Source organism: Solanum tuberosum, unplaced genomic scaffold, assembly GCF_000226075.1.
Source record: "Solanum tuberosum cultivar DM 1-3 516 R44 unplaced genomic scaffold, SolTub_3.0 scf00040, whole genome shotgun sequence".
Classification (NCBI taxonomy): Eukaryota; Viridiplantae; Streptophyta; class Magnoliopsida; order Solanales; family Solanaceae; genus Solanum; species Solanum tuberosum.
The window spans coordinates 2,148,866-2,175,290 of NW_006238964.1; the positions used below are offsets into that span (position 1 = coordinate 2,148,866).

The 26,425-nt window shown below is 34.8% G+C and overlaps 7 protein-coding genes across 7 annotated transcripts in view; 2 read left to right on the plus strand and 5 right to left on the minus strand.

Annotated features, from left to right (window-relative positions):
- The window catches only part of LOC102589963 (hydroxyphenylpyruvate reductase-like), a 7,704-nt gene extending 4,097 nt beyond the window's left edge, over positions 1-3,607 (minus strand). Inside the window, exons 1-2 of the mRNA XM_006343013.2 lie at positions 2,736-3,607; positions 2,361-2,409 (exon numbers count right to left, since the gene is read on the minus strand). Of these exons, the coding sequence (XP_006343075.1) occupies positions 2,361-2,409; positions 2,736-3,155 (469 nt within the window). The 5' untranslated portion in view covers positions 3,156-3,607. The remainder of the gene's footprint in view (positions 1-2,360; positions 2,410-2,735) is intronic.
- A 130-nt stretch (positions 3,608-3,737) lies between these two features.
- On the minus strand, positions 3,738-6,268 carry LOC102590277 (hydroxyphenylpyruvate reductase-like). Its single transcript, XM_006343014.2, has 2 exons — positions 5,765-6,268; positions 3,738-4,422 (listed from the first exon to the last, which is right to left on the minus strand). The coding sequence occupies exons 1-2, from the start codon at positions 6,185-6,187 to the stop codon at positions 3,904-3,906; spliced, it is 942 nt and encodes a 313-aa protein (XP_006343076.1). The 5' UTR covers positions 6,188-6,268; the 3' UTR covers positions 3,738-3,903.
- A 1,037-nt stretch (positions 6,269-7,305) lies between these two features.
- LOC107059799 (glyoxylate/hydroxypyruvate reductase A HPR2-like) lies at positions 7,306-7,770 on the minus strand. Its single transcript, XM_015306803.1, has one exon. The coding sequence runs from the start codon at positions 7,768-7,770 to the stop codon at positions 7,306-7,308; it is 465 nt and encodes a 154-aa protein (XP_015162289.1).
- A 1,035-nt stretch (positions 7,771-8,805) lies between these two features.
- On the plus strand, positions 8,806-12,240 carry LOC102590614 (rop guanine nucleotide exchange factor 12-like). The gene is made up of 7 exons (XM_006343015.2): positions 8,806-9,218; positions 9,828-9,944; positions 10,038-10,192; positions 10,286-10,360; positions 10,487-10,747; positions 10,847-11,167; positions 11,380-12,240. Exons 1-7 carry the CDS (start codon positions 9,056-9,058, stop codon positions 11,794-11,796), a joined length of 1,509 nt encoding a protein of 502 aa, XP_006343077.1. The 5' UTR covers positions 8,806-9,055; the 3' UTR covers positions 11,797-12,240.
- A 57-nt stretch (positions 12,241-12,297) lies between these two features.
- On the minus strand, positions 12,298-13,956 carry LOC102590963 (photosystem I reaction center subunit VI, chloroplastic). The gene is made up of 3 exons (XM_006343016.2): positions 13,714-13,956; positions 12,943-13,069; positions 12,298-12,632 (listed from the first exon to the last, which is right to left on the minus strand). Exons 1-3 carry the CDS (start codon positions 13,842-13,844, stop codon positions 12,453-12,455), a joined length of 438 nt encoding a protein of 145 aa, XP_006343078.1. The 5' UTR covers positions 13,845-13,956; the 3' UTR covers positions 12,298-12,452.
- Positions 13,957-15,199: 1,243 nt separating this feature from the next.
- LOC102591306 (30S ribosomal protein S17, chloroplastic) lies at positions 15,200-15,863 on the plus strand. The gene has a single exon (XM_006343017.2). The coding sequence runs from the start codon at positions 15,243-15,245 to the stop codon at positions 15,702-15,704; it is 462 nt and encodes a 153-aa protein (XP_006343079.1). The 5' UTR covers positions 15,200-15,242; the 3' UTR covers positions 15,705-15,863.
- Positions 15,864-17,626: 1,763 nt separating this feature from the next.
- Positions 17,627-24,607, minus strand: LOC102591633 (homeobox-leucine zipper protein GLABRA 2). Its single transcript, XM_006343018.2, has 11 exons — positions 24,380-24,607; positions 23,849-24,147; positions 23,145-23,262; positions 22,358-22,555; positions 21,259-21,636; positions 20,380-20,487; positions 19,875-20,084; positions 18,834-19,008; positions 18,473-18,747; positions 18,291-18,377; positions 17,627-18,205 (listed from the first exon to the last, which is right to left on the minus strand). Exons 1-11 carry the CDS (start codon positions 24,464-24,466, stop codon positions 17,822-17,824), a joined length of 2,319 nt encoding a protein of 772 aa, XP_006343080.1. The 5' UTR covers positions 24,467-24,607; the 3' UTR covers positions 17,627-17,821.
- Positions 24,608-26,425: the final 1,818 nt, after the last annotated feature.

Consider the following 26,425-nt stretch of genomic DNA (forward strand, 5'->3'; position numbering starts at 1 on the left):
CAATGGAATGCACACGAGTGTACAAAGAACTAACTAAAGTAATCTATAATCTAACTACACCTAACTGGGCCCCCATAAGCCCAGAAGGTACACTCGTGCGCAAGTTAAATAAAAACCCGAACGGACCCCCATAAGCCCGACGAGTACACTAGATAAAAACTATAACTATAGAGAATTGCATAAAAGAACCCAAGAACGAAGAACATCAAACCAGAACCTCAACCCTAATTAGTAGAATCTGACAGTACGGAGGCCGGACCTCGAACCGGATGCTCACCAAAAGTACCTAAGTAACCAATCACAAGTAACAAGTATAAGAGGTCAGAACTCTAACCGGATGCTCTATATAAGTATCTGGGGGATAGAGGCCGGAACTCTAACTGGATGCTCTATAAAGGTGCCAATGTAGCTGCTGAAAGAGTCTTAATCGATCCACACTCATAAATGTCCATGGAACGCCGTCCATACTTAGCCAATCAATGTAAGTCCTTGGAACCAAATCAAAAATCAAATTCAAATCGCGAAGTAGAACTAGTGTCGCCGATGTAACTCGTGAAGCCGTAACATCGGGGAAAATAAGGATAACTATAGTCGGACAAAGAGTATCGCCTAACTAAGGCCCAAACTATCAGACTCAAGTCTGCTACACCAGTCTACAGGGATTTAAGCCGGCCGAGCGACGTCGGGGCAAAACTAAGGCCTATCGGATCCGAATCATGTATTTCTAAGGCAAGCCCTAGTCAAACCTAAGCTAAGGTCCAACATGCTTCAAATAAACAGTAATTAAGCATGCAAGTACTCCACATAGCGAGGAGGGTCCGTTAATAACACAAAGCATGCTCACAGTTACCCGATAATTCCCGAAATAGGCCGAAAACATGATTTCTTAACACCTATGTAGGCTTCAATAACTACCCAACCCAAATCCCAACTAATCAACATGCATTCACATTCTCGAGCTCAATCTAAGAGAGGGAAAACCGTAGCCTACCTTAACGTCGATCACACGCGCTCCAAAATCACTTCTTCGGAGCTTTTCCTTTCCGAAAGTCCTCGAAACACTGCCCCGCTATCAAAAATAGAGTCACAACGTTATTACAGTCGTTTAGACACCAAAATCACAACAAACGGAGACGGGTCAATTTTGGAGTCAAAACAGGAATCGTGGGACCCGTGCAGAAAATTTCGAAATTAACCTCAAAAGTGGGTCCTAACCAGTTTTCCCAGCTCATGTCCAAAATGGGACACAATTCGGGGCTCGGGAACAACACAATATCAACAAGCAACTAAAACCCAATTTTTCTCAAAAATAGAAACGGGACAGCAGTGTATTTACCAAAAATGAGTGGTCTACAGTAAAATCTAACAACACCACAATGTTCTCCTCGAAAAACCACTCAAGATAGCCTCAAAATTCACCAAAATCGGATCTAAAATGGCTAAGAAAACAAGTCTTAGAATTTCCCAAAATCAAACTCACAAAAAGGGGTCTGGCAGCAGGTGTTTTTCGAAAATTACCTCAAACGGGGACTCCAAATCACTATCCGAGCTCACCAACGCATTGTCCTCGAAAAAATCTCACAACTTTGCCTTTTGAATCGCCCAAATCGGTTGAGAGATGAGAGAATTATGAGGGTTTGAAGCTTTGGAATATTGGCTGATTTTTCTGCAATAAATAGCAGATTTTCTGCAACTTTTTCAAAAACTAAAAACTCCGACGGGGTGCTCCGATCTCGTTCGGAACCCCGTGCACGCAAACGAGATATGCAATCATACCAAATTCGATATTCCAGACTCAACGGCGTAGTCGAAATTTCCATCAGAGGTCATTTCGATAAAAAGTGGGTCCCACTTCCAAAAGCCATTTTAAGTCAAAACCCACAAAAGGGCTCGGAAAGATATCGAAAACCTCCAGACACAAAAGAAGGGTCAATCTAGACCAAACTCGACATTCCGGAGCTAACCACACTGACGGAATTCTCATCTGAGCGCGTTTACTCAGAATGTTGACCAAAGTCAAACTTAAGCCAAATTTCAAAGGCTAAAACGCCTAATCGCACCGACTCACACTGAAAACCTCGGGAGTCATGTCGACCATGCTACTAGCCTAAAATGACCCTTCCGGAGCTGATGGAATCGTCAGAATTGGATTCTGATGTCATCTCCTTGAACTTTTGATCGAAAATTATTATTCAAGGTTCATCAGCTCCAAAACACAAAAACTCGCACCAAGACCAAACGAACGACCAGGTGACCGAACTGTCAGTCCCAGCAAGTCATAAATGACTTGGGGTTGCTATAGGAACGCTCTAAACGACACACAAAAGGCAAGACACAGAAATGACCATGAGGGTCATTACATGAACCAATTCTCCCTAAGCCTACAATGCCTACTGATTTGCCGCTAAACTGAAAGGAAAATAAAGAGCAAACTAAGATAAGATAGGTTCAAAATACACAAGATCATCATGAGAAGCAGGTAATGTTCCTTGGGCTCAATATATAGCATCAGACCAGCTTTAATTAAGGGAAAAAATGGTCAAGAAGACCTTCTGTATACGAAATATCCAAATTTTATCTGCACATAACACTTCGGGGTCATTCATATCTTTGTCGTTAGCAAATAGTCTCTTAACCCTAATGGAAACAGCCAACATGAAGTATAATGGAGGATAATTTTGAATTACAATCAGAAGTAGAGAGATAAAGTTGGACCTAAAGGCCAAAAAATGTACCTTAGCGGTCAAATTGAAATCCTTTTCCTTCCAAATCCCATTCCTGACGAAGCGATCAGCTACACAAATCCTCCTCAAAGTTGCGATTGTGAGTAAAATAGCCGTGTCTGCAACATCGTCGGTGGGACCATCGGGTGCGGAAGTGACCCTAATCCCTCTCTCTTTGCACTTCACCAAATCAATCTTGTCAAGCCCAGAACTGTGGCTCGATACAATTTCCAATCTAGGCAGCGAATCAATTAAAGCAGAGTCGGCTCCCTGAACTCCATTCCCCACCACTGCTCGGATAACGTCCGAGTGCAGTTTGAGAGATTCAGATGGAATTTCCCAGTATTTGAAGAGGGTGAAACGTTTCGCTAGCTCTTGTTGGATGTAATTGGACAATGGACGCATCAATAATACCCCTACTATCTCATCCATTTCTGATTACCACCACAAAAGGACCGACCTAGCAAATTTGTAAATGAAGTCCGACCAAAGGAACTCTCTTTGAAAAAGTTTGGTTTTTTGGAATATCATAGATTTATCCTTACACAAATACTATAAAATAAGGGTGGTGTTGTCTAAAATCTTTCTTCTCCCCTCATTGAATTTTTCAATAACGATCTTAGGGCTAACACAAAGGATTTACCTATATCAAATTTAGCTACAGATATAAGAAAGGGAGATTGTGCTCTTAACAAAACAATATATAGTGCAATTGGCACGAAAGTTGGGGGAGTTCTCAACCAAGTTCTAGTCCATTTCCAAACAATTTGATGACACCCAGAAAGTTTGAATGAAAAAAGTTGAAATATTCAAAGCAAGCGTCAATCTTCAAGATTGGATCGACAATCTGAATTAGTAAAAGTATTTTCCCCGCATCATTGTAAAACTATCACAGGAAGGCCTCTCCACCCGACAATACTGCCAGTTTGATCATGAATTCTCTACTGAGCTCTCCCATTAAACCGTCACTGTTGTTATTGTTAAAGTATTAATTACGTTAAGGAGACATAAGATGGAAAATAGTCAGATACAAACAGTGACAGCAAGTTGAAACACTCAAACAATCATGAAATACTTGGTCGAAAGTTCAGGAGACAATGTGCTCCTACGTGAAGTGAGAACCTAGTTGCTGCAGCAAATGTAAGGTCTAAACAATAATTATTTGCAGCCATTCGTATACTTAAACCACTGGAGTTAACAGCGGTTTGTTCAGAAAGTGAGCTTCTAAGTTCCCAAGGACAAGGTCGGCCATGGCCTTGCGTGTTTCCTCTGTGCCACTGCCTACATGAGGCAATATGACCACATTCTCCAGGCCAAAAAGCTGCTCTGGTACTTCAGGCTCATTCTCAAACACATCAAGGCCAGCACCCCCTAATCGGCCTTCAAGAAGAGCAGATACAAGCTCCTTTTCATCAACATGAGGACCACGGCCAATGTTAATCAGAATCCCCTTTGATCCCAAAGCTTCCATGACTTCACGGTTGACAATATGACGAGTCTCAGGAGTCAATGCACATGCCACAACCAGAATCTGGCAATTGGAAGCCAACTCAACTACACTTGGATAATACTTATAATTTGTATTTGGCTTTTCTGATCTCGTGTAGTAACTGATTGGACAGCCAAAAGCCTCCGCTCTCTTAGCAATTGCTAAGCCAATCCTTCCCAATCCTATAATACCCACTGATTTGCCACTAAACTGCAAAAGAGATAGAAGGCAATCAGGTAAAGATTGAAATACATCCCAGTGGTCAAAAATTCATATAATTTAGCCAAATACAACAACAACATACCCAATGTAATCCCACAATGTGGGGTCCAGGGAAAATAACAAATTAGAAATTTATGGGTTCAACATTAAGAATATGAGTGAATCTCTGGTAAATACATCATTGGATGAACAATATGGTCGCATTTCTCTCAGTTCATTTACCAGATATAACCAGAGTGTTACTGCAGAAAAAGGCTCCAAAAAGTTCTATTAAGAACAACCAGCAATTTCTAGTATGGTGGCCATAGCTTCTCACAATTAATGTGGAACCACCTCCAAGATAATTACTTACAACCAAGATGGTGATATAAGATGATTTACAGTTTCATCCTAAGGAAACTGAAGTTCTCAGCTAGCAAAAGACTTACTGTTAATATAAATTTTCCAAATAAAGAAGTGCTTTAATTTGCTGCATGTACTCGTAGCAATACAATAATTAGAAGTACATCAAGCTGAAACATAATATGCAACAATAAAAGGCTATTATGGAATAGCTCCTCTAAAATGACCACAAGTTATGGACAACTGTTGAGCTCATCTAAAACATCGAGCAACTCAAGGATATACATATTGCCACAGATGTGTTATTGAAGCAGAGAAGCTTTTTAGACATAGCAGTGAATGATCAAATAGTTCAAAAGGACAAAGGTCAATATTAAGCAATAAGCTCCTGAGATAAATCAAGACACACCAGATAATGAGAGAATTTACTGCAAAAACTCAACAACCTATATTTTACAAAGGATTCATTAGCATTCTTCATATTTTTCATGTGAACAAAGTGACAACTGACAATACAAAAGCTATGAAATCCAGATAACCACTAGATACTTCATTGGCCTCGAGCACATTAATATCAATTAATACAAGGAATAAGATGCCTTGACAATTGACACAGGTCAGAGTCTGCAACCATACTTGGCACAATTCAATCCTACATAGGAACCAATACGGTTGAATTTTTACATCTACGGTGAAGATTACACCATCTCCTTTACATAAGCGAATAAGAAAAGTAGAAGAACTTGATTTCCAAGACACAAACATATATTTCTAGCACACCAGTAAAGCCAAAAATTCGCAGATAGTAATATTTTGGTCGCTTTATAGCTAAATTTCCCATCTTTTTGCTTCAAACAGCAAATCATCAAAATTTCAATTATATGTGCCTTTCTCACAGGCATCAGACTATGGGATACTGACATAATATATGAAATATAAAAGCGGCAGAAAATGAACAACAAAAAAAATGGATTGAAACTTGGCGAACCTTAGAAGTCAACTTGAAATCACCGCTCTTCCACAAGCCTTTCCTAACGTAGCGATCGCATTCGCAAATCCTCCTGAGGACGGCTAACATCAACCCTATAGCCAAATCAGCCACGTCCTCAGTCAAAACATCGGGAGTATTAGTAACCCTAATCCCCTTCTCTTTACACTTGTTCAAATCAATCTTATCTAAACCAACACTGAAACTCGAAACGATCTCGAGCTTAGGGAGGGAATTGATGAGCTCAGCGTCAGCGCCGGCGAATGCGTTGCCGACGACAGCACGGATGGAATCAGCGTGTTGAATGAGGAATTCATTCTTCTGCGGAACATTCCAGAATCGGAAGAGCTTGAATCGCTTATCTAGCTCTTGTTCTAGGTAAGATGACATTGGACAGGCCATCAACACTCCGATGCTTTCCATTTTTTCTTGTGGTTCTTCTTGTGTGGAGTGATACTAGTGGACTCGTTTATTTTGCTATGAGGAGTTGATCACTTGCGCAAGATGTGTGGTGCCAACTATATATCAAATTAATATAGTTGTACCTACTTGGAGCATCGAATCCTCAGATTTATTTATTTTTACTTTTTTTACTATATGATATTTATTCGAGTCCAAAAATGTGGTCCAATGATCAATAAGGTGAAAGGTGAATTCAAATTGAGAATTATGAGTTCTTAAGTTTAAATTTTTCATTACCTATGCTAATGATCGTGCCAAAATTAGAAATGTTATTAAGGATATTTAAAAATTTAATACATATCTTAACATCACACTAGGGCTGCGTATCGATCGGTTCGGTTCGATTTTGAAGTTTATCGGTTTGGATTATTAGTTATCGATTTGTAGAGATGTTAAACTGTTATAGAACCATTAAGAAATTGACTTATCAATTATTGTTTTATCGGTTATTGATTGTTATTGGTTCGGTTATTGGTTTAACAGTTAAAATTTGACACAAAAAAAAATATTGAAAATCACTTAGAAACAAGGTGACAAACCAAATGAACCATGCACATGAGTTCACAAGTTACATCTTGCTAAAAAAGAAACAATTTTACATTGTAGAATAGCCAAGTGTTTGAGACAACCAGAAATAAAAGTAGGAAACCAAACTTTAAGTCAAGGACTTTATATACAAAATGGTATAAATATAATTATTTAATTTACTATCGGGTTATCGGTTAACCCATTAAGAAAAAACCACAAACCGTTAAGAACCGATAACCCAATAACAAAAAAATCAAAACCGTTATCAAAATCGCTAAACCAATAACCCATTACTGATAAATCAATAAAAAAATTCGATTTGAGTTATTGATTTCGATTCGATTTTGAAGTGCCTACATCATTCACTAAATATACTTTATTGCTGATTAAATAATAAAATTAAGTAAAATAGAATGACAAAAATGTCAGAGCATAAATGTATGGTAGGCCAGTCACCGGTGCACTGTTAGGCTCCATATTTCATAGTCTAAAAATAGTCCAACAAATATACGTACGTTAGGGCTGGACCAGATCGAAACTTGGCCCAAACTCTAAAAAGAAAAAGACAGAGGAGACTGACTGACCTTGGACGTCAACATGAAATCACCGTTCTTCTTCCAAATGCCATTCTTAACATAGCTATCACATTTGCAAATCCCCCTCAGAACTGCCAAAATCAAAGCAATTCCAGTATCTGCAGCGTCATCCGTGATCAAATCTGGGCAATAAGTGACTTTGATTCCCTTTTCCTTGCAAAGCCCCAAATCGATCTTGTCCAGTCCCACACTGTAACTTGATACTATTTCAAGCTTCGGTAATACTCCGATTAACTCCGCATTAGCCCCGATTGTTGCGTTTCCGACGACTCCTCTGATGGAATCTGAATGCAACTTCAAAAAGTGGTTTTTTTGGTTTTCGGGGAATTTCCAGAGCCGGAGAAAGTTGAAGCGCTTGTCTAGCTCTTGTTCAAGGTATGGTGACATTGGGCATGTCATTAACACTCCTATAGATTCCATTTCTCGTGCTTGTGTTTGGAAGTAGGCGAATTTGCAGAGAGTATGAATCTCACTACTTGTGTTGGTAGCTGAGAGTTCACAAAGAATACTTTTAAAAAATTGTAATATTAAATTAAAAATATGTAAAATATCTTAAATATGTCATAGAAAAACCTACTCACCATCAAAATATCTAGGACTTAGATAGAGAAGATTGTCAGGATTTCGTTATTCTTTTTTAAACGAACTAAAAAAATGAAAGTAATATAACAACTAGAGTGATGCTTGCAAATTACTCCATAATATTGCTTACTGTAAGAAATTTCACGTAGCTTTTAAATAATCTAATAATTAAAGTTTTTGCATTATTAGTGAATAGAAGTCAAAACACTTTAATCATCCTTCATAAGATTGAGCTATTGTTTCCCCAGAAGCAAGTCGTGCGAAACAGTTATGTTGGGTAAAGTAAAAGGCCATTCACAACCTTGGAGACAACCACTTTTTTAATTATTATTTTTTTATCAACTTCCTACTTGAATTGAGGAGGAAAAAGAAGTCATTTTTAAATTAAAAAATACAGATAATATACAAGTACACATTTTTTTTAAAAATTTTGCAGCAGATTTGCCAATATTTGACCTTATCGTGATTCTTATTTTTGGGAATGGAAGGCCTCCCACTAATATTCACCCATCCTTTGGTACCTTAGCTATTATTAAATTTTAACTTTAGTCATTGTAATATCTAATTAAGCATATTTATTAAAATGTGTATTTTTTATGCTTTTGCTTATAAATATTTAAAATCATTAACCGTTTCACTGTTTAATACCATGCATTATGTTAAAAACTCATACCGTTATTCCATATTTGAGGTAATATACTTCTAAAAAATAGTCTCGATACCAAAATTACACATTCTAAAAAATAGTCTGGAGAAGAAAATTACTCATTCTATTTAATTGAAAGTTAAATGTAGGGGAAATTTTAAAAATTTAGCTAAACAAGACAAAAGAGAAGTGATCTGTCTTCATCCTTCATTATAGAAAAACATGCACCCCACGTTTTCTCAACCATTCACAAAAACAGAGAGCCTAACATCAAAGACTCCTCTTCATTCTCCATCAACAAAAAAAACTTGTGTTTCTTTTTTTCTTCCCATATGCGCCTGCTGAACCCCTTTTTCCTTCTCTAAAAAAATTCCATTTTGTTCATCATCTCCATATCATATTTCCTGTTTTATGGTCTCGAAGTTCGTCGTGTAATACACATTATATTAATTATTTATTTTGCTTGAATCAGAAAATATGGTTCGAGCAGTAGAGGAAGAGAAATTAGAGGTTCCTGCTGTTGAATCTCAAAATATTAATGGGTGGAAACTTACCCGTAAAGAGACCATCAAGGCACGTAATATTAATAAAGCAGACGATTCAGCCTCTGCTATCGTCAAAGAGAACAGCCCGCCTTCAGGCAAGTCATTATCTTCTTTTCTTTGAAAATGAATTTGTATAGTATCGTTTGTCCCCTTTTAGGCTTCAACTTGAAGAAAAAAAAGTTTAGAGGATTGAAATTTTGGAAATTGGCAAAAATATTTCAATTTATCTATCCATGGCAAAAAGAAATTGTTCTGTTTCTCCTAGATTTTTGCTTTTGTTTCTTCCCGCCCTATACCCCTCCTTTATGTGCATTCTACAATTTTTGCCGGTAATTACAGAGTCAGAATTGTCACTAGGATGATTCAAAGTATAAAGAAACAAACACACTAAGAAGCCTAGGAAATTCAACATATGTGATATGAAAAAAAAGAATTTGATGTTGTATATACAATGTAATTTTTTAGTGAAGGAGGTTCAAATGGACCCCTTGCTCTCCTTAGGTCCACCTCTGCTTGCAAGGATATAAAGACATGCCAGAATATATTGCCAGATTTGGGGTTTATTGGTATTCTGTTTTTTATTTTTTTGGCTGAAATGATTTTGAATGTATTTCTAATATCAAAATTTGTTGTTTTTAGTCTCTTTCTTTTTTTGTTGGTCTGGCCATATTTTTGACGAACATACTCTTGTAATTCCTACTCAGATATGGACATGATGAAGGAAAAATTTGCCAAGTTGCTCCTTGGTGAGGATATGTCTGGCGGAGGAAAGGGTGTTTCATCAGCATTGGCGCTGTCAAATGCAATTACAAACCTTGCAGGTATCTGAATTTTTTCTACAGAGATCATTTGAAGGTTTCATTGTTTACCTTTGTTTTTCCTTCTGATGTTTTGTTTCTTTTCACAAAACACAGCTTCGGCGTTTGGGGAACAGAAGAGATTAGAACCCATGCAACTAGAGACAAAAGCCAAGTGGAGAAAAGAAATTGATTGGCTTTTATCTGTTACAGATTATATTGTTGAATTTGTTGCTTCTAAACAAAAATCAAAAGACGGAACAATTATGGAGGTATACATCTGTCTCTCCTCGAAAATTCCTCTTCACACCAGTCATTTATATTATGAACAAACTAACAAGAGCATCAAATGCTTACTTTTTCAGATTATGGTGACAAAGCAGAGAACTGATCTTCAAATGAACATTCCAGCATTGCGTAAGCTAGATACAATGCTTCTGGTATGGAGAAAACTTCTTTTCTTTCTTTGCATTGCTTTTCATTTCTCTTTTTTTGGTTAGCTTATGTCATTTTAAATAATGTAGTTTACGCTTAGTTATGCTTATGTTTGGTTTTACAACAAACAGGATTGTTTAGATAGTTTTAAAGACCAAACTGAAATCTGTTATACATCCAAAGATGATGAAGGTAAAACCGCCAGGAAAGATGATAAATGGTGGATACCTACCCCTAAGGTTCCTCCTAATGGTTTGTCGGATACTACTAGGAAATGGCTGCAATTTCAGAAAGATTCAGTGAACCAAGTTCATAAAGCAGCCCTCGCCATAAATGCTCAAGTTCTTACAGAGATGGAGGTTCCTGAAAATTATATAGAATCCTTACCCAAGGTACAAGAAAGTTTTGAAATCTAGAATCTCATCAGTTTGGCTAACCGGAAGCTTATGATCTTGATTTAATATTTACTCGTTATGTGTGTGTGTGTTCAGAATGGGAGAGCGAGCCTTGGAGACTCAATATACAGGAGCATCACGGATGAATACTTTGATCCGGACTACTTCCTTTCAACTATGGACTTGTCCTCCGAACATAAAATTCTAGACCTCAAGAACAGGATTGAGGCTTCTGTAATTATTTGGAGAAGAAAGATGACTGCAAAAGATGGGAAGTCAGCCTGGAGTTCAGCCGTTAGTATGGAGAAAAGAGAATTATTTGAAGACAGAGCAGAAACTATCCTTCTTATTCTTAAGCATCGGTTCCCTGGAATTCCTCAATCATCACTAGACATAAGCAAAATTCAGTACAACAGAGTAAGAAGGACCCGTGTTGATTATCTTTCCATTTTACTGATGTAAATCTACAAAATGCTTCAGAACATCCATATGCTTTTTCTTGCTTCGCAACTTTGTTTCATTGCTTCTTCTATGATTACGTAATGACTTCACGGAAGGATTCAACCTAATAGAAAATCCAGTTCTTGGACTTCAAAAGATCATAACCTATTATCTTTTTTATCTTACAGGATATCGGGCAAGCCATTTTAGAAAGCTATTCAAGAATAATTGAAAGCAGGGCATTCACAGTCATGTCGCGAATTGAAGATGTAATGCAGGCAGATGATCTGGCCCATGATCCTTCAAATGGAGAAGTAAAGAGGTTTCCAATGGGAGATTCGTTGGGAGTATCAGATGGAACATTTAATGATAAGGAAGAAGTAGAGAAGCTTAGCTCTGCAGAAACACCAAATTCAATGACACTACTGGATTTCATGGGTTGGGGAGAAGGAGATGAAGACACGGAGAAAGATACGAAGGAAGAAATCCGATCAAAAGAGAGTGATGCAAAGCTTCTAAGCAAACCTCCAAATATAGTTACTAACAAGAGAGTTTCTTACCTAGAGAATTTGACTGGTTCCAGAAGTCCAACAGCACGCCACTAAATGACTTCACATCAGAATATACTGATTGAATCATCAGAGGCAAGGACTGATGGACAGAGTTTCATCAGATTAAGAAAGCTCGGCGTCAAGTGTACATATCGAGATGAATCAAACCACTCTAGGATTTCACTAAAGTCATTCCTTTTGTAAGTAGGGATAAGTTAGTAGACCTAATGGGTCTGTGGCAGTTCTTGAAACCGTTTACTCAGTACACGTTGTCACTTTGTTGTTGAACAACAATGAGAATTGCTGACCTTTTACCTTCAATAACCTCTGGTTTTCAGATCTATTAATAAATATGATCTGTAGTTTATAAGTCTATCTGGTTTGTAGTTTAGTAGCTCAGTTGGTTGACTACACGAACTTTCCACCTTGTTGGTAAGGTTCAATTCCCCATCTTGTAATCCCCTCCCTCATTTCCCCTTCAAATTAAACTATTATCTTAATTCCCTTTAATTCAACTAAAGGAAGTATAGGTGAGAACATATAAACAAATAATAGTTAATTGAGCCATCAATCAACTAAGAAAGCAAATGCTACAAATTCACCATAAGATATAAAATTGTAGTAATGGGAAGTCTTCAATTATACTTACACAAACTGGGAGCACATACATCAATTACAAATTGAAAGTTGAGAATTGGGTCGAAAAGCAATTAGATCTTGCCACGTGGCCCAAGCTTAGGTGGAAGTTGCGGGCCTTTCTTGATTGGTAGGATATCCCCTGATGCTGTGGAACTAAAGTAGGCGAGGGTAGAGCCACCTCCCAATATCAAGAATTTGAGCAACAGACCTCTCTTGGTGAATGGAGCAGCAAATGTCTCAAAGAACTTGCTCTACAAAACACAAAACAGCAGGCAACACAGTTACTACACAGGCATGTGCAGCTTTAGTAGAAGTGTATAACAGTACATTTGATAGTTTCACATTAATAAGATTATAATTTTGAAGTGTACTGTTCCCAAAGGTTATGGAAAACGTCGATATTAGTATGTTTATCCTATTGCACTCCAATTGCTTTTCCAAACAGATCATGAAAAATGTCAACTGAAGTACCAAACACCGATACAGCAAACTTACAAAACAGATCAAATTCCATTGAACTACATGATTTATTCATCGACGATACAGACGAAAATAAAGTACCTGAAGAGAGTTGTATGGTGAAGGTGCATCTGATCCATACAAGTCCCACTGGCCAGTTGTGTTGCCCAAATCCTCCAAATCAAAGTATACACTCTTGTCACCATATTTGGCAACAACAGAACCAGCCCTATTATACAAACATGTAATTAATCTCATCACAATTTATGCTTATAAGCAATAAATACATCCAGTATCATTTCAACCCCCTTTTCAGTGCCTATATGAACAGAGTAACTTAAATCTTTTTTAACTTCTTCTTTCAACTAAATTGAACTTCCAACCAACATAACTAACAAAGAGATTCACTCTGAATTTCTTACTTTATCTAGATTCTACCATGATTGTGTTTTACTTCGGAAAAACTTTTCTTGATGGGAAAGGTTTTTCTTTTTTGTAATGCGATGACATAAATGAGCCAAACTTTTAACGATGAGTCATTTCTAATAGTTTGATAACATATTTGAGCCTTTCTCTCTTCATTAAAACTTATGTTTTTCACTAATGGCTTAAGCTTTTAGACGAAGTGAGGATGGAACCAGCTTTAAAGCTACAAATAAGCGAAAAAGATTGTGGTTCAAAACTCATAAACTAAAAATCCTGGCTCTGCCTCTAGTAAGTTCAACTCACACCGTCATCCACTATCAAATGCTACTATATTCGGCTTAGGAAAAAGAGATAGACCGCCACGCGAGTATATATAATTAAATAAATTAAAGTGTAATTACCTGTTGGAAATCACAAAAAAAGTATAGAAGGCATCACTTAATTTACCTGGATTTAGTGCGGTTAAAATTGAGACGAGATGATTTGAGATGAAGCTTAGTTCCAGTGATTGAACTTCCAGCTAGGCCCTTAATGTTGGTAGTTGGCTGCACAGCAGCAAGGGTTGCCAAAGATGCCATTCTTCTTCACTTCAACAAACTAACAAAACTACTACTTTCAGAATTCAAATTTTGGGCTGGCAATTGGCACAAATGTCGATACGTTTCGGTTTTTGATCTTTTTGGGTGGATCCAAACAGGACATATGGCAAATTGGGTATCTTTCTAGAGATTAAAATTCCACTCGTATGGGGACACGTGTCATAGACTGGATAAGCCTATCCCTTGTGATTTTTTTAATAAAAAAGTTCAGTAAGTTATTCCTATTAAAGAGATATTGATGTGATGGTATTTGACTAGATACGGAGTTTAATTTAAGAAAATATGGGGTTAGAAACAAATTAAGCATTAATAAGCTATATATATTCATGTTTCTCTATAACTGAAATATGTCTCAAACAAAAGTATGCTATGATAGGAAACTCAAAAAATTCGCTCTTACTAAAATTTCACTCGATATTTTGAGACGTGATGGACAATGATTTCAGGCTCTTGAGACTTGATTATTCCCTGATAAATAAAAGATTTGTTTTACCTTTTCCAAACCCTACTTATAAAATTTGTTTGTTTGTTTTTTGTTAATATAAAATGATTTTGAGCTCCCTTCACTGCTTTAGTAAAGTTTTCCTTGTACAAAGAAATTCAACAAGTTGTATAGAGACTACTGACTAGAGTCTTGTCGAACACTTAGCAAGATCACTGAGTGGATCGACTCACATACTCTCTACATCAATATGCTTATAAACATCACTTGAATAGACTTCATATATGTCATACGATCCACCACACTTGGAGTAAACTTGGTTATAGGAATTAAATTCAACAATTTAAATATAACAAAACAAAAAAAGGAAATCTTATACCAAGAAAATTCAATAGTTCAAATGTAACAAAATAAAAGAAAATCTTATAAAAAGGGATTTCTACAACAGTTTAAATATGACAATTGGAACCCCTCTCCTCAATGTAGCTACATCTCTGGATTGGTCTTTTTAATAACTATCCTCCTTGTCTCAATTTACGTGACACTATTTGATCAAACACAAAATTCAAAAAATCAGAAGACTTTATTATGTTTATCAAATTGTATTCATTAAAGTCACTTTAGTACTTATTTTCATTTGACTTTTCTTCAAAATGATATGCTAAGTGAAATTCAATAAAAATAAAATGGAGATGATGTCATTAAATAGTTGTTAAAATAAGAAAATATAAGCATGAGATTTTCATAATATGTGAGGGGTGCATGTGTTTGATCTTATAATATAGAGGATGTATTTGAAATAAAATCATAATATAGGGGTATCAAATGTAATTAACCTAAAATTTTAAAGGCAATTAAAAAAAAAAGCTAGCAAGAAGAAGGGTATATCTATATCCTTCCTCTTTCCCTCATCTCTTTTGTGTTATCCTCACACAATGTCTGTAACTTCTCCTCTCCTCTCCCAATTCAAATCCCTCACCATTTCCACCCCTTTTCTCCATGGCTCCTCTTCTCTTTCTCGTCTCTCCAAACCCTCTTCCTCTATCACTTCCCAAAAACCTTCTCCCCCTGCTTTCTTGCCTCCAATTCGAGCCATGAGATCAATGCAAGGCCGAGTCGTCTGCTCCACAAACGACAAAACAGTTTCTGTTGAAGTTACTCGTCTTGCTCCTCACCCAAAGTACAAACGTAGGGTTAGGAAGAAGAAGAAGTACCAAGCTCATGACCCATTGAACCAATTTCAAGTTGGGGATTATGTTCAGCTTGAAAAGAGTAGGCCCATTAGTAAGACCAAGACCTTCGTTGCTGTACCTGTACCTCCGAGGAACCAGCCCAAGGTTAAGGAGGAAGAGAATCAGGAACTTGGGCTTCCGCTTGAATCTCTGCAGACGAGTTAGAGTGAGAGCTTTCTTTTGGGCACTTTATAATCTTGTACTGTTCAGTTTCTTTTTGTTTCACTGTTGGTTTCTGTTATGTTTTCATGATAATCATGTATTTTAATTGAGTGATTTTTAGATGATAATGAGTTTATTAGATTTCAATTGTGGTTGATGCTTTTGTAATTGTTGCTGATTTTATCCTCTTTATCTGTGAACCCCGAATTTCAACTTCATTAGACCTGACCCGGAATTGAACCGTATTGTAGTGAGTTATTAATGTAGCTGAAGTGTTCATTGCGGATTTTAAACTACAGAGATTGTTATTCTGCAAAGACAAAAACTTTGAATTAGCTTCACTTTGGAAACTTTAGTATTTTGCTTCTTCATTTTACGGGCAGTGTATTGGAGTTCTAACTAAATAGTTAAATGCATAATTCTTGTGATTCATGTGGATTAGTGAACAAGATCAATTGAGGAAATTAGTGATTTTATGATGGTGCAAGAATTTCAGAACTTGATGGCCATGTACTAGTCCAGTTTTAGTTATAACAGAAGTTCAACTTCGATCTGTTGTCTTGCAATGCCATTTTTGCTTCTGTATTGATTGGGATTTGGAACTATAAAAATGTACAACCAATGAATTTCTTGACCAACGTCGTTAACACATATCATGCCACTAAGAGATAATATTAGTGATAATTGTCTGAAAATGTGTCTTCTGAAGGTTGCTTTCTCTTTTTGATTTTTCCTTGACTGCAAGAATGAACCATATGAAACCTAAATGTAAAATCTATGATAACACTTGGATCATTCTTAATTTTTTCATATTTTCTCTTTGTAATTGGAAAACATTATTCATAGATTAGGTTGCCTTTAACTTGGAGGAGAGGCTGGCATTGTAAAATTGTCTTTGTTTTGCCAAGAAAACTGTATTAATGGTGTGCTCTGTATTTTACTTGAGTATAATTATCTATCAAACATTAATTTTCCAGCTCTTGGATAGAAGGATGAGTCTATGATCATAAGAGGCAATATGCTCTGTCAATAATTTCTCATAATGATTGATTTTATGTAGATTAGGATATTTTGATCAAGTTTTTGCTCTAGCACAGTCAAGAAGCTTTGCTACTTTAGCTAGATCTTTTATCAGATTCATATGCGTAAATGCTGTTCATCTTTGCACCCATGAGAGAAATAATTTTTTTTCCTCTTTTCACCGTCAATGCCTTAGCAACAGGCGAAAGGGAAACTGCATCAATGGGAATATCATCATTTGACTCTCATATTCTGAACCTGGATAAGGGGATACATAATACACACTATCTGCATATCCAACAAACATTCGATGAAGCTTAACTTACTCCTGTGTACTTAACATCTTCTTTTCAAAAGAACTTGACATGCCTGAGATTTATTTGAAAGCTCTGAACTCTAATGATGAAAAAAAGCCATTCCTTAAGAATGCACCTCAAAATCCCTGTTTTGGGTCCAGTTTTAAAGCGCGAACCTGGTATTCCATATTTTGAATTACATTGATGTTTAAAAATGGGTAAATCTGTCCCTTTTTGTCCACCTTGTAGCTTCACTGCCTGATTTAGCATAAAAGTTTGTATATAATTTGTTGACGTTTTAATACTTTCTCTATATGCTTTATTTGGCAAAATGTTGTAGGTGCTCTTCGTTTCTTATATCCAGTTTAATATAGCTTGGCTGATTCTAAGCGGAGCCTCTCTACCCCTCAAAGGTAGGGGTAAGGTCTTCATACATCCTACCCTCCCTAGACCCCACTAGTGGTATTGCATTGGGTACGTTATTGTTGGTTGATTCTAAGCCATTACGAAAAAAGGAGGGGGGGGGGTGTTAACATGTTAATCTTTAAGTTCACTGCACATAGAACATAAAGCATGAAGAAGAGAAGGAAAGAAAATTACACATGAGATGACGGAAATTCTTATAGTATGTAAACTTTTGTGTTTGAACAAGTTTCCTTTACTATCTGGATGAGAGGGGAATTACAATAACGGGGTAAGAACGCATTGTTCCTGAATCCTTTTCATCAGTCTATTTAGATGAAAAGGATGGAGGAGAACTATATTATCTGTATAATGAAATTAGCATCTCTCTACGTAGAAGAACTAATATCCATTGTCACATTGGAATCTTGTCTTGATCTTGTGCAACGTACACGACAAAAGGTTGTTGATGGATTCAACAGACTCCTTTGAAAGTTTTGTTGTTGGAGAATTGCTAGTTAGAATCTGAAAAGCAACTGTTAGCAAGGATCCTCCTTCTGAACTTCTGTCCTCTGGTCTAGAAGTGATAACAAAAGGCCTCGACTCTAGGCCATCAGGAAGGATTGAGAATCCTGAAGGTAACACAGCAATATTGCTCGAGTCACAACCTGTTATAACAGATTGCATGCCTGCAATGTCCACTGGGGCATAGACCACTGCGGATTCATAAGCATTGGTGCAAGTATCTTGGAGGATCCACATGTTGTTTTCTCTTAATTTCACTGCCTGAATAGAATTCACAGTTCCAACCATTCAATTAGAAAGAAGGATTGAGAGGTAAACCAAAACGTCTCCTCTGAGAGGTACTTACTTGGATAGAGACTGCATTTCCTTTGTCTTGACCTTTTGCTAAATTTGCAACGGATTGCACTGGGCCTCCATTTGACATGACATCCCACTTCGATAAGAAGACATTAAGAATGTCAAAATCTCAAAGGTATCTCAGATGGTAGAACTAAATATGTAATTAAAGAGCTAACTGAAGTTACTAACCTCATGGCGATGGTTTTCATCTTTCAAGAAATCAAATAGGACGTTGCGAGAAACGGGCAACCAAATGGAAGAAACAGCACAGAGAATAAGGCCTTGGGGTTCACCAGGATCAGTTAAGTTCCTCCTAGAGGTCATCCTAATATCCTCTTGGCCAGTTTTGCTAGGGACCTTGTTCCATGTATTATAACTAGAAGCTCCAAGTACGCGGTAGAAACCCCAAGTCATTCTTTGTGCCAATGTTAGTATACTTTTTCTACCAGCAAGTGTGGCAACACCTGATTAGTTCACACAGTTTCCAAAGTTCGTCATGAAAATCGAGCTAATATTCTACATGGAAAAGAAAAGTGTGTTGATAAATTACCAGTAGTGTCCTTGGTAGGAATGTTGGTTGCCATGAAGAAGAGGAGGCGCTCACATTGTTGCTGAAGAGTAGCCATCCAGCGCCTTGCGCCAAAAGCTTGGCCGCTGTTGACAGTTACACGGTACAGAGAGTCTACTATGCTTTTTTGGCACTCCAAGTGTTCCACCCACGTCACCTGAACATGACAACGTTCAACTTCTATACGCTGATAGTGTAAAAAATAATAACTAGATCGTAATAGCAGTCATCCTTATAACATGTTAAAATACCGTAAATTAATATTAGCATCTACATTCTACACTGTCCTTATTGTTATATTTATGCATAGCACAGCCCAACTATTTTCTCATTTTTTTGGGGGGCTATTTCATTAATGTTTTGTGTTCATCCAATCTGCCAAAATGGTTATATTAAAGTTTCAGTGAATTACCTGCAGTGCTTTCAGGAATTCTTTAGAATTTAGCATGTCCATAAGAACTTTAGAGCATTGTGTACAGAAAATCTAGAATATACTTCAACCACGAAGTATAATACATCTGTTAGTATAATTTAATGTGTATATTTTTTTTCATTTTCACTTTTTTATATTTAATTTCATTATCTTATGTGACATGTTTAAGAATTAAGACTACAAGATTTAAAGATATTTGGATTTTTATACTAACGTTAGTTTAGAATTACAAAACTCAAATTTTTTCTTTATTTTTATACGCTTCATGCTTAATCAAACTAAACACATAAAATAAAATAAAAACAATTTCATCTCGGTATAACATGAGAATATAAAAGTTGTGAAAATCACCAACATAAGATCCAAAGTCGATGCCACTACAGCATAACTAGTATTGCATTTCTTGAGAATTGAACACTATAGATAAAAAAAAGATTTTTGAATATAAGAATATAGTCGAAAATAAGTATAACTTTTGTCTTGAATTTCTTAAGTTATACTTATTTCAGGATAAATTTTATTTGCTAAAACGACATTTATTTTTGGACGAAAGGAGAAAATAACTAATTAGGGTTTAGAAAGAAAGAGACCTTGCAATGTGCATTGGATTGTTCTTGTAGAATGCATCCTGAGGGTAATTTTCTGCATTTGAGGAGAGAAGCATCAATGCTGCCTTCAACTTTATCGACAGAAACGTCCACAATCCCCCACTGTGCTGCACTCATTTGTTTGCAATATCTCACAAAATACACTTCTCTCGTCCCCACTACTGGCGTTAACATCTGCACCTCTGCAAACATCTTTACCCCCAAAAAATATATATATATATATGTCATTTAAGAACTAACTGACAAAATGAAATATATCTTCCTTCCATAAACGAAACGGATTCAAAATTTTGAATTTCAGATAAAAAATTTGAAATATTGTTTTAGATAAAATCATAATTCGTCCAATTCAGTCAAGGTTCCAACTGATATCTAACCCCAAAATTGTAACATGAGGAATCTAGTCCAAATATTTTTAAGAAGATATTTTTTTATTTGACACATACTCCATATATATAGTCATAATAAAAAAAATACGGTTACTTACTAGCTGAACTGCGCCATCCCAGCTGTTAGCACCTTCAGTACCATTGCAGATCACGTCTACTGTTGCTGCCTTTGAAATTATCGATGGGAACATTTCTCTCCATTGATTCTGAAACAATAACAAAATAAATTTAACATAAACAAGATATATATATTATAGCTTGTATTTAAAACAAAGTTTTGGGTTTCAAACGTTTACCCAATTTAAAATCTTTTTATTAATCTATATTTTATATTTTAAGTGCTAACCCAAGAATTAGAAGAAGATGAATAATGATCAGAATTTAAAAAAATATATTGTTCATACTTAGTGTAAAATAATTTTTATAGGGGTGGATGTGTGGGTTTATTTAAATTTATAACTTTCGATTCATATAACTATATATACATGTAAAAACTATTACTATTAAAAATTTAACAAATATTAAAACTGAATCCATAATTTTAATATTATAATGAATTCAATCCTAAAAATCTTAAAAATTGAACCCACTAAATTTAAATTGAAAATCCATCTTTGTCGATAATATGTATTATTGTTAACATTACATATCCTGCTTTTTTTATGGGGAGTTACTCAGACATTTTTCAGGTGACTTTGATAGTTTAAATTTCTTTTACGTTGTTGGTTTATATAAGTTATACCTATTCTTTATTTATAAAAAGAATTGTTTTGTTCAGAATGATCAAATTATATTTAATCTTGTTAATTTCCACTTTTAGGAGTTTCTTACTTAGACTTGGCCAACACGGCCTCTTTCTTTGTTTCGATGTAAGCCTCAACACTAAAAGCATGTCGATAGTTTAATTTTCTTTAGACACTATCAGTATATAAAAATTAAATTCACGATCATGAAATAAGGATAATTGGATAACTTACTACGTCCATGAAAGTCTGAACAAGTCGAGGGAGCTCCATGAATACAATTCCTGTGTCTCTGGAAGCTTCAATACACATTCTTTTAGATTTTACGTCCCCAGGAGGAAACTCCTTCGTGTATTCGTCATAATTAAGTATTTCTCTTCCAGTTTCAAAGCTTTTAATCCACAGTGGTTCACCACTAGTAGCCATCTTTGTAAGTTGTTCCATTGCTTGATTAACAATGTGCATAATTCTTGGTTTTTCAAGCCCAAAAATGCCGGTGTAAAAATCTAAAGCGCTTTTATTTTCTTCATCATTTCCTCCTGAACATGAAGATGAACTATTTGGTGATGTCCCTAATGGGTATTTACCCAATGCTGCCCTAAGCTTTTCAACCTGCATTTATAAAATTAGAACCATCATCTGTTTAATTTGTTTGTCTGATTTTGACTTTAAGTGAAGCGTAAACAAGTAATTAAAACTTTTGATTTAAAGAGTTGTAATTTGCCTGGTATTGGCTTGACCAGAAAGCTAGCCTTCAATCTTATGATTTTAAACATATGTCACGTGAAAACTCAGAATTAAAGAGTTCTCAAACAATGAGATAAATATTCTTTTTGAAACGACTTAAAAAGAAAAGCAACGCAAGAAATTAAAAAGATGGAAGTACATGTTTGAACTATTGAAATGTGTAACTATCTCATGCAAGTTACTATGGTATCAAAGATAGCAAAAATAATTAAATTCAAATTTCATAGTCACTCTAAAAGTAAAAAAAATAAAAATATTTGTTTATGTTTCGCATCCAAATAAGAACTTGAACAGATGTCATGTCCCTCGCAATGATATATATAAGTTTGTTAATAATTTTTAGTACATATTTTTTAAACAAATAGATTTGATCCCTTATTTTTATAGTGAAAAATAAGCTAGCTCTCTTGAACACTTGAAATTTTTAGATTAAATGGTAATTGATTGACACAATTTAATATAAACATGTCGATTAAATAAATACCTGGCATGCATGCCTCAATTTATGTGGCATTGTTTAAAATTTCAAAAGTCTAACAATTTAAATTAATTGTGAATTTAGGAAATTTTTATATATTAAAATTACCTCAGCTCTAAGTCTGGCGTTTTCGATTCGCAATTGTTGTTCTTCAGCAGGAAGAGTAGGAGCATTATTGCTAGAGCTAGCAAATCCACAATTAGGACAAGAAGGATTCTTTGAAGTTCCCCTTAATCCCTTATTTTCTTCACGAAGCTTTTCAATTTCAGCCTTTAACAATGAATTTTCATGGCGTTCCTGTATTGCCTGCAAAAATTAATTTAAACATTTTCAACAATTAATAAGAGGACCTGACAAGACTTGACTCAGGACAAAAATTACATCGTCCCTGGGGTATACGTACGGTCTGTGAGCATTTATAATCATATCCAATAAAGATTCACTACTTCGATCCTCACTATTCCAGTATTTATATTTCATTTTAATAAAGTTGTATTATGCACTCTCTCGTTACATATTATTTCGCCTGTGTTGAATTAACACACCGTTAAAAAAGGTTACATTAGAACTAAAATGAAATGTCTTTTTTTTTTATACAGGGCAAGTAAAATGAAATAGAGGAATATATATACACACATTTTCTTTGTTTCTATTTATGTGACTCATTGTTCGAGATTTAGTACTTTGAATTTTTTTTTAATCGTAAAAATCATGAATAGTATAGTAATTCTCGACAATTTCACTGTATTTGTGACAAAATACATTTTTCATGATTAATAAGTCAGAATATTTTTAAAATCACATTAAGAAAATTGCGGTCAAAGAATAATTAATTTGACTCTTAGAAACTATCAAATAAATCAAACTAGAGAGAAAATAAGAATTACTGTGGTACCTTTATTTGGGTTCGCCGATTTTGAAACCAGAATTTGACTTGCCTTGGATGAAGACCTAATTGCTTGCTGAGCTGCTGCCTTTGCTTCTCATCTGGATGTGGTGACTCTTTGAATAAACTGTCAAATAAAATTCATTTTAAATTATCTCAAAATAAAGTTAAAATTTTGAATTTATAGATTCTAATTCTCAAAATTATAGTTTATTGAGTTCCGATTAAATCATTTATATAGAAATTCTAAACGTTTTTGTAAATATAAAATTTAAATTAGAGCTATCGAATTTCAAACCAGTAAGCAAAATTGCAGCTCCGCCCATCCAGTTTATCCATATATCCAATTTTAAGAGAAAAATTGTTCTCAAAAGAAAATAAACTAAGAACTCTATCACTAATTTATACCATGCACGTTTTAATTCATTAATTCATTGCATAATCCCCTATGCATGCATCTAGGTTGATCTAATAATTTTATGTCAAACCTTACTTTTATTTTTTCAGACACAACTTTTTTTTAAAATAATTAAAAAGACAATTGATTCCAACTAACAGCTGATCATTCATTAATTTGTATTTGACTGTTTATCTAATTATAGACAAATTGTAATGAAGCGTTATATTAGAAATTAACGATTTTCTAGCGGTGAATTAAGACAAAAAAAGAAGAAGTTAAAACTAGTCATGAAAAGAGTTGTATGGAAATTTACGCTTCCATTTCTCTGATTTGTTGAACAGTGTGTCTGTGATATTTTTTCCTTTTCTTCTTCTTACTGTTGTTGTTTGGATCTTCTTCGTCTTCGTTGCAAGTATCATCATGCTCTAAATCATCATCCGAACCGCGTGATCTCATTTGTTCCGAATTCTCACTGCTAATCTCAACCGTCGACGTTTCTTCTCTCGGCCGACCTCCTCTGCTCGCCGCCGCACTTCCTTCGTCAACTTCCTCCGTCGTTTCCATATTTCCGGCACTACTTCCCGCTCCGCCGCCATCTCGGAAAATTCCGGCCTTCAAAAATTCAAATTCAAAAAAATCAATGGATAAAATAAAATCGAAAACACATGTACTCAGGACCGAGCTAGAAAAAACGGAACGATTTGAAAATTGAAATCACACTTTATATATATAAGATCAGTTTTGATGAATCTCTTCGTAAAAATTCTACCTCTACTGCTACACATGCTAATTCGATTAAAACTTGAAGAGCGATTTTATGAACAAAACGGAAATTAAAACTTACGAGACTCAGAGAGAGTGCGGGAGAGGGGAAAAAATCTTTCGTTTCATGAGAAGGAGGATGATTATTCGACATGTCAACAACTACCATGACGGTACTGTTTTTGCTGAGAAATTGGATTATGGTGAAAAGAGATTCATGAGAGACATAAATATAAAATGGATGTTGATTTTTTTTTCTTTCTCTCTGTGAGTTTATTGAGTGTAGGACTGTGTGTGTATTGTAGAAGAAAGAGAGATAAAGAGTGGGGTGTAGATGAATTAAAGGATATAAAACAAACAAAGACAGGGGGTGGGGAGAGGGAGGGGGGGGTCGGTAGGAGTTGACTGTTAGATACGTGATTTTGGTCTTCAACTACTAGTAACTTTTTATTATTGAACGTTTTATTATTTGTATTGAGATTTAATTAACTTAAGTTTATATTTAAGAAAAAAATATTCATATACCAAGCTTCTTGATTAAGAATAAAAGGATAATATATATTTGCCACAAATTAAAATTGGTTATTGGTTTAAACATACTTAATGCTTCCCCAACAATTAGTGTGAACTGTAACACATAAACTTCAACAGTATTATCTGCTAGTTTAATTGAATTGTCTTTACGCAGAAAATGGGTAACATAACATCAATGTAAAGGATTGTTGGTCATAAATCATAATGATGGATATGAATGGTAGTTTACTCTTAACTATTTTACGCTCCTTCCTTCCGTGTTTATTTACTTGTTAAATATTTTCTAATTTAATTTTCTTTTTTATTTATTATTTTTAATTAATTTAATTTTTTTTCTTTTTATTATACCCTCAATTTATTTACATTGAGTTCATTAATAAAATATGTAGTTAGTAAATATGTTTAAAACTCTATCAATAATAGAGGTAAAATGGTAAATTCATTATACCAATCATTGATAAGTAACAGAGGGAAAATTACTTTAATTGTCATAGTTTTCTCTTTTAGAGTCAAACTATGAAAACTTTGATTGACATTTTACAATTTAATGTTTCATCATATTGATATGCAAAAAATTGAAATTTATAATACTTTTCATATAATTTTTAAATATCTAAATTTTTTGTTTAAAATATCGAATTAATGTAATCTAATTTAATTTTGAAAGTTAGTTGAATTGACTTTTAAAAAATCAAAAATATAATATACTCCCTCCGTCTCATTTTATATGTCACGTTTTTCCTTTGCACTTGCATTAAGAAATAATGTAATTTTACCCTTCTATCCTTATTTAATGTTTTCTTAAGTCAACTTTATAATAAATGATGAATACATTTTCAAGATTAATTAACTATTCTATCAAGGATATACTAGGCAAAATATGGTAATTTATGCATAAATTTTATAAAATAACAAGTATTATGGTCCAAATATTTATAAAAAAAATGACATATAAAATGAAACGGAGGAAGTGACAAATAAAAATGGACGGAGGAGTACAAAGTTTGTTTTCATCTGCACTAAAACCATAATCCTGTTCATGATTGTCCGCTTCTAATTAATTCAAATGTTAATGCGGTGCTAGCTAGGTGGGAGTAGGGGTGTTCAGAAAATGTAATTAATTGTGATTTGTGAATCTCCCATTAATGTAACATAGCAAATTGAGACTTGTAATAGAACTCCACGTGGGAGACTACTAATTTTTTTTTAAAAACAACTTTTACATATAGCAAATATAAAAATCATATTTATATGTTATAGCTATAATTTGCATAATTCGGCTCCATAGCAAATTTTATGTTTGCTATGGACCTTTTGATTTGTATAATTTGTTAGATACATCTAATTTTATACAAATTGTTCAATTTTGTATAAATTTATTTATACATTGTAATTTATATAATAAGATCTGTAATTGTATAATTATAAGTGTATAGGACGAAAATATATGTATTTGTATTTGTATATACATTTTTCTCTCGCTTTATACAAACACAAACACAAACACATTTTATATAGTTTATACCGAAATGTATAAAATGGCTAATTGTATACCGAATCAGATGACAAAAATGGGATGTTTGCTGCGATTTAC

Bases quoted from the DNA above. Each gene is read 5' to 3' on its own strand.
- LOC102590277 (XM_006343014.2), bottom strand. From the start codon at position 6,187: ATGGAAAGCATCGGAGTGTTGATGGCCTGTCCAATGTCATCTTACCTA. The intron at 4,423-5,764 runs GTTCGCCAAGTT...TCTCTTTTGCAG, and splicing joins ATTTCAAGTTGACTTCTAAG to TTTAGTGGCAAATCAGTGGG.
- LOC107059799 (XM_015306803.1), bottom strand. From the start codon at position 7,770: ATGGAATCTATAGGAGTGTTAATGACATGCCCAATGTCACCATACCTT.
- LOC102590614 (XM_006343015.2), top strand. From the start codon at position 9,056: ATGGTTCGAGCAGTAGAGGAAGAGAAATTAGAGGTTCCTGCTGTTGAA. The intron at 9,219-9,827 runs GCAAGTCATTAT...ATTCCTACTCAG, and splicing joins AGAGAACAGCCCGCCTTCAG to ATATGGACATGATGAAGGAA. The intron at 10,193-10,285 runs GTATACATCTGT...TTACTTTTTCAG, and splicing joins AAGACGGAACAATTATGGAG to ATTATGGTGACAAAGCAGAG.
- LOC102590963 (XM_006343016.2), bottom strand. From the start codon at position 13,844: ATGGCATCTTTGGCAACCCTTGCTGCTGTGCAGCCAACTACCAACATT. The intron at 13,070-13,713 runs GTAAATTAAGTG...TTTGTATAATAG, and splicing joins TTTAACCGCACTAAATCCAG to GGCTGGTTCTGTTGTTGCCA. The intron at 12,633-12,942 runs GTACTTTATTTT...TGTGTTTTGTAG, and splicing joins CACCATACAACTCTCTTCAG to AGCAAGTTCTTTGAGACATT.
- LOC102591306 (XM_006343017.2), top strand. From the start codon at position 15,243: ATGTCTGTAACTTCTCCTCTCCTCTCCCAATTCAAATCCCTCACCATT.
- LOC102591633 (XM_006343018.2), bottom strand. From the start codon at position 24,466: ATGGTAGTTGTTGACATGTCGAATAATCATCCTCCTTCTCATGAAACG. The intron at 20,488-21,258 runs GTAAGTTATCCA...TTATTGTTTCAG, and splicing joins TTCAGACTTTCATGGACGTA to AATCAATGGAGAGAAATGTT. The intron at 19,009-19,874 runs GTCTCTTTCTTT...TGTCATGTTCAG, and splicing joins AATCCAATGCACATTGCAAG to GTGACGTGGGTGGAACACTT.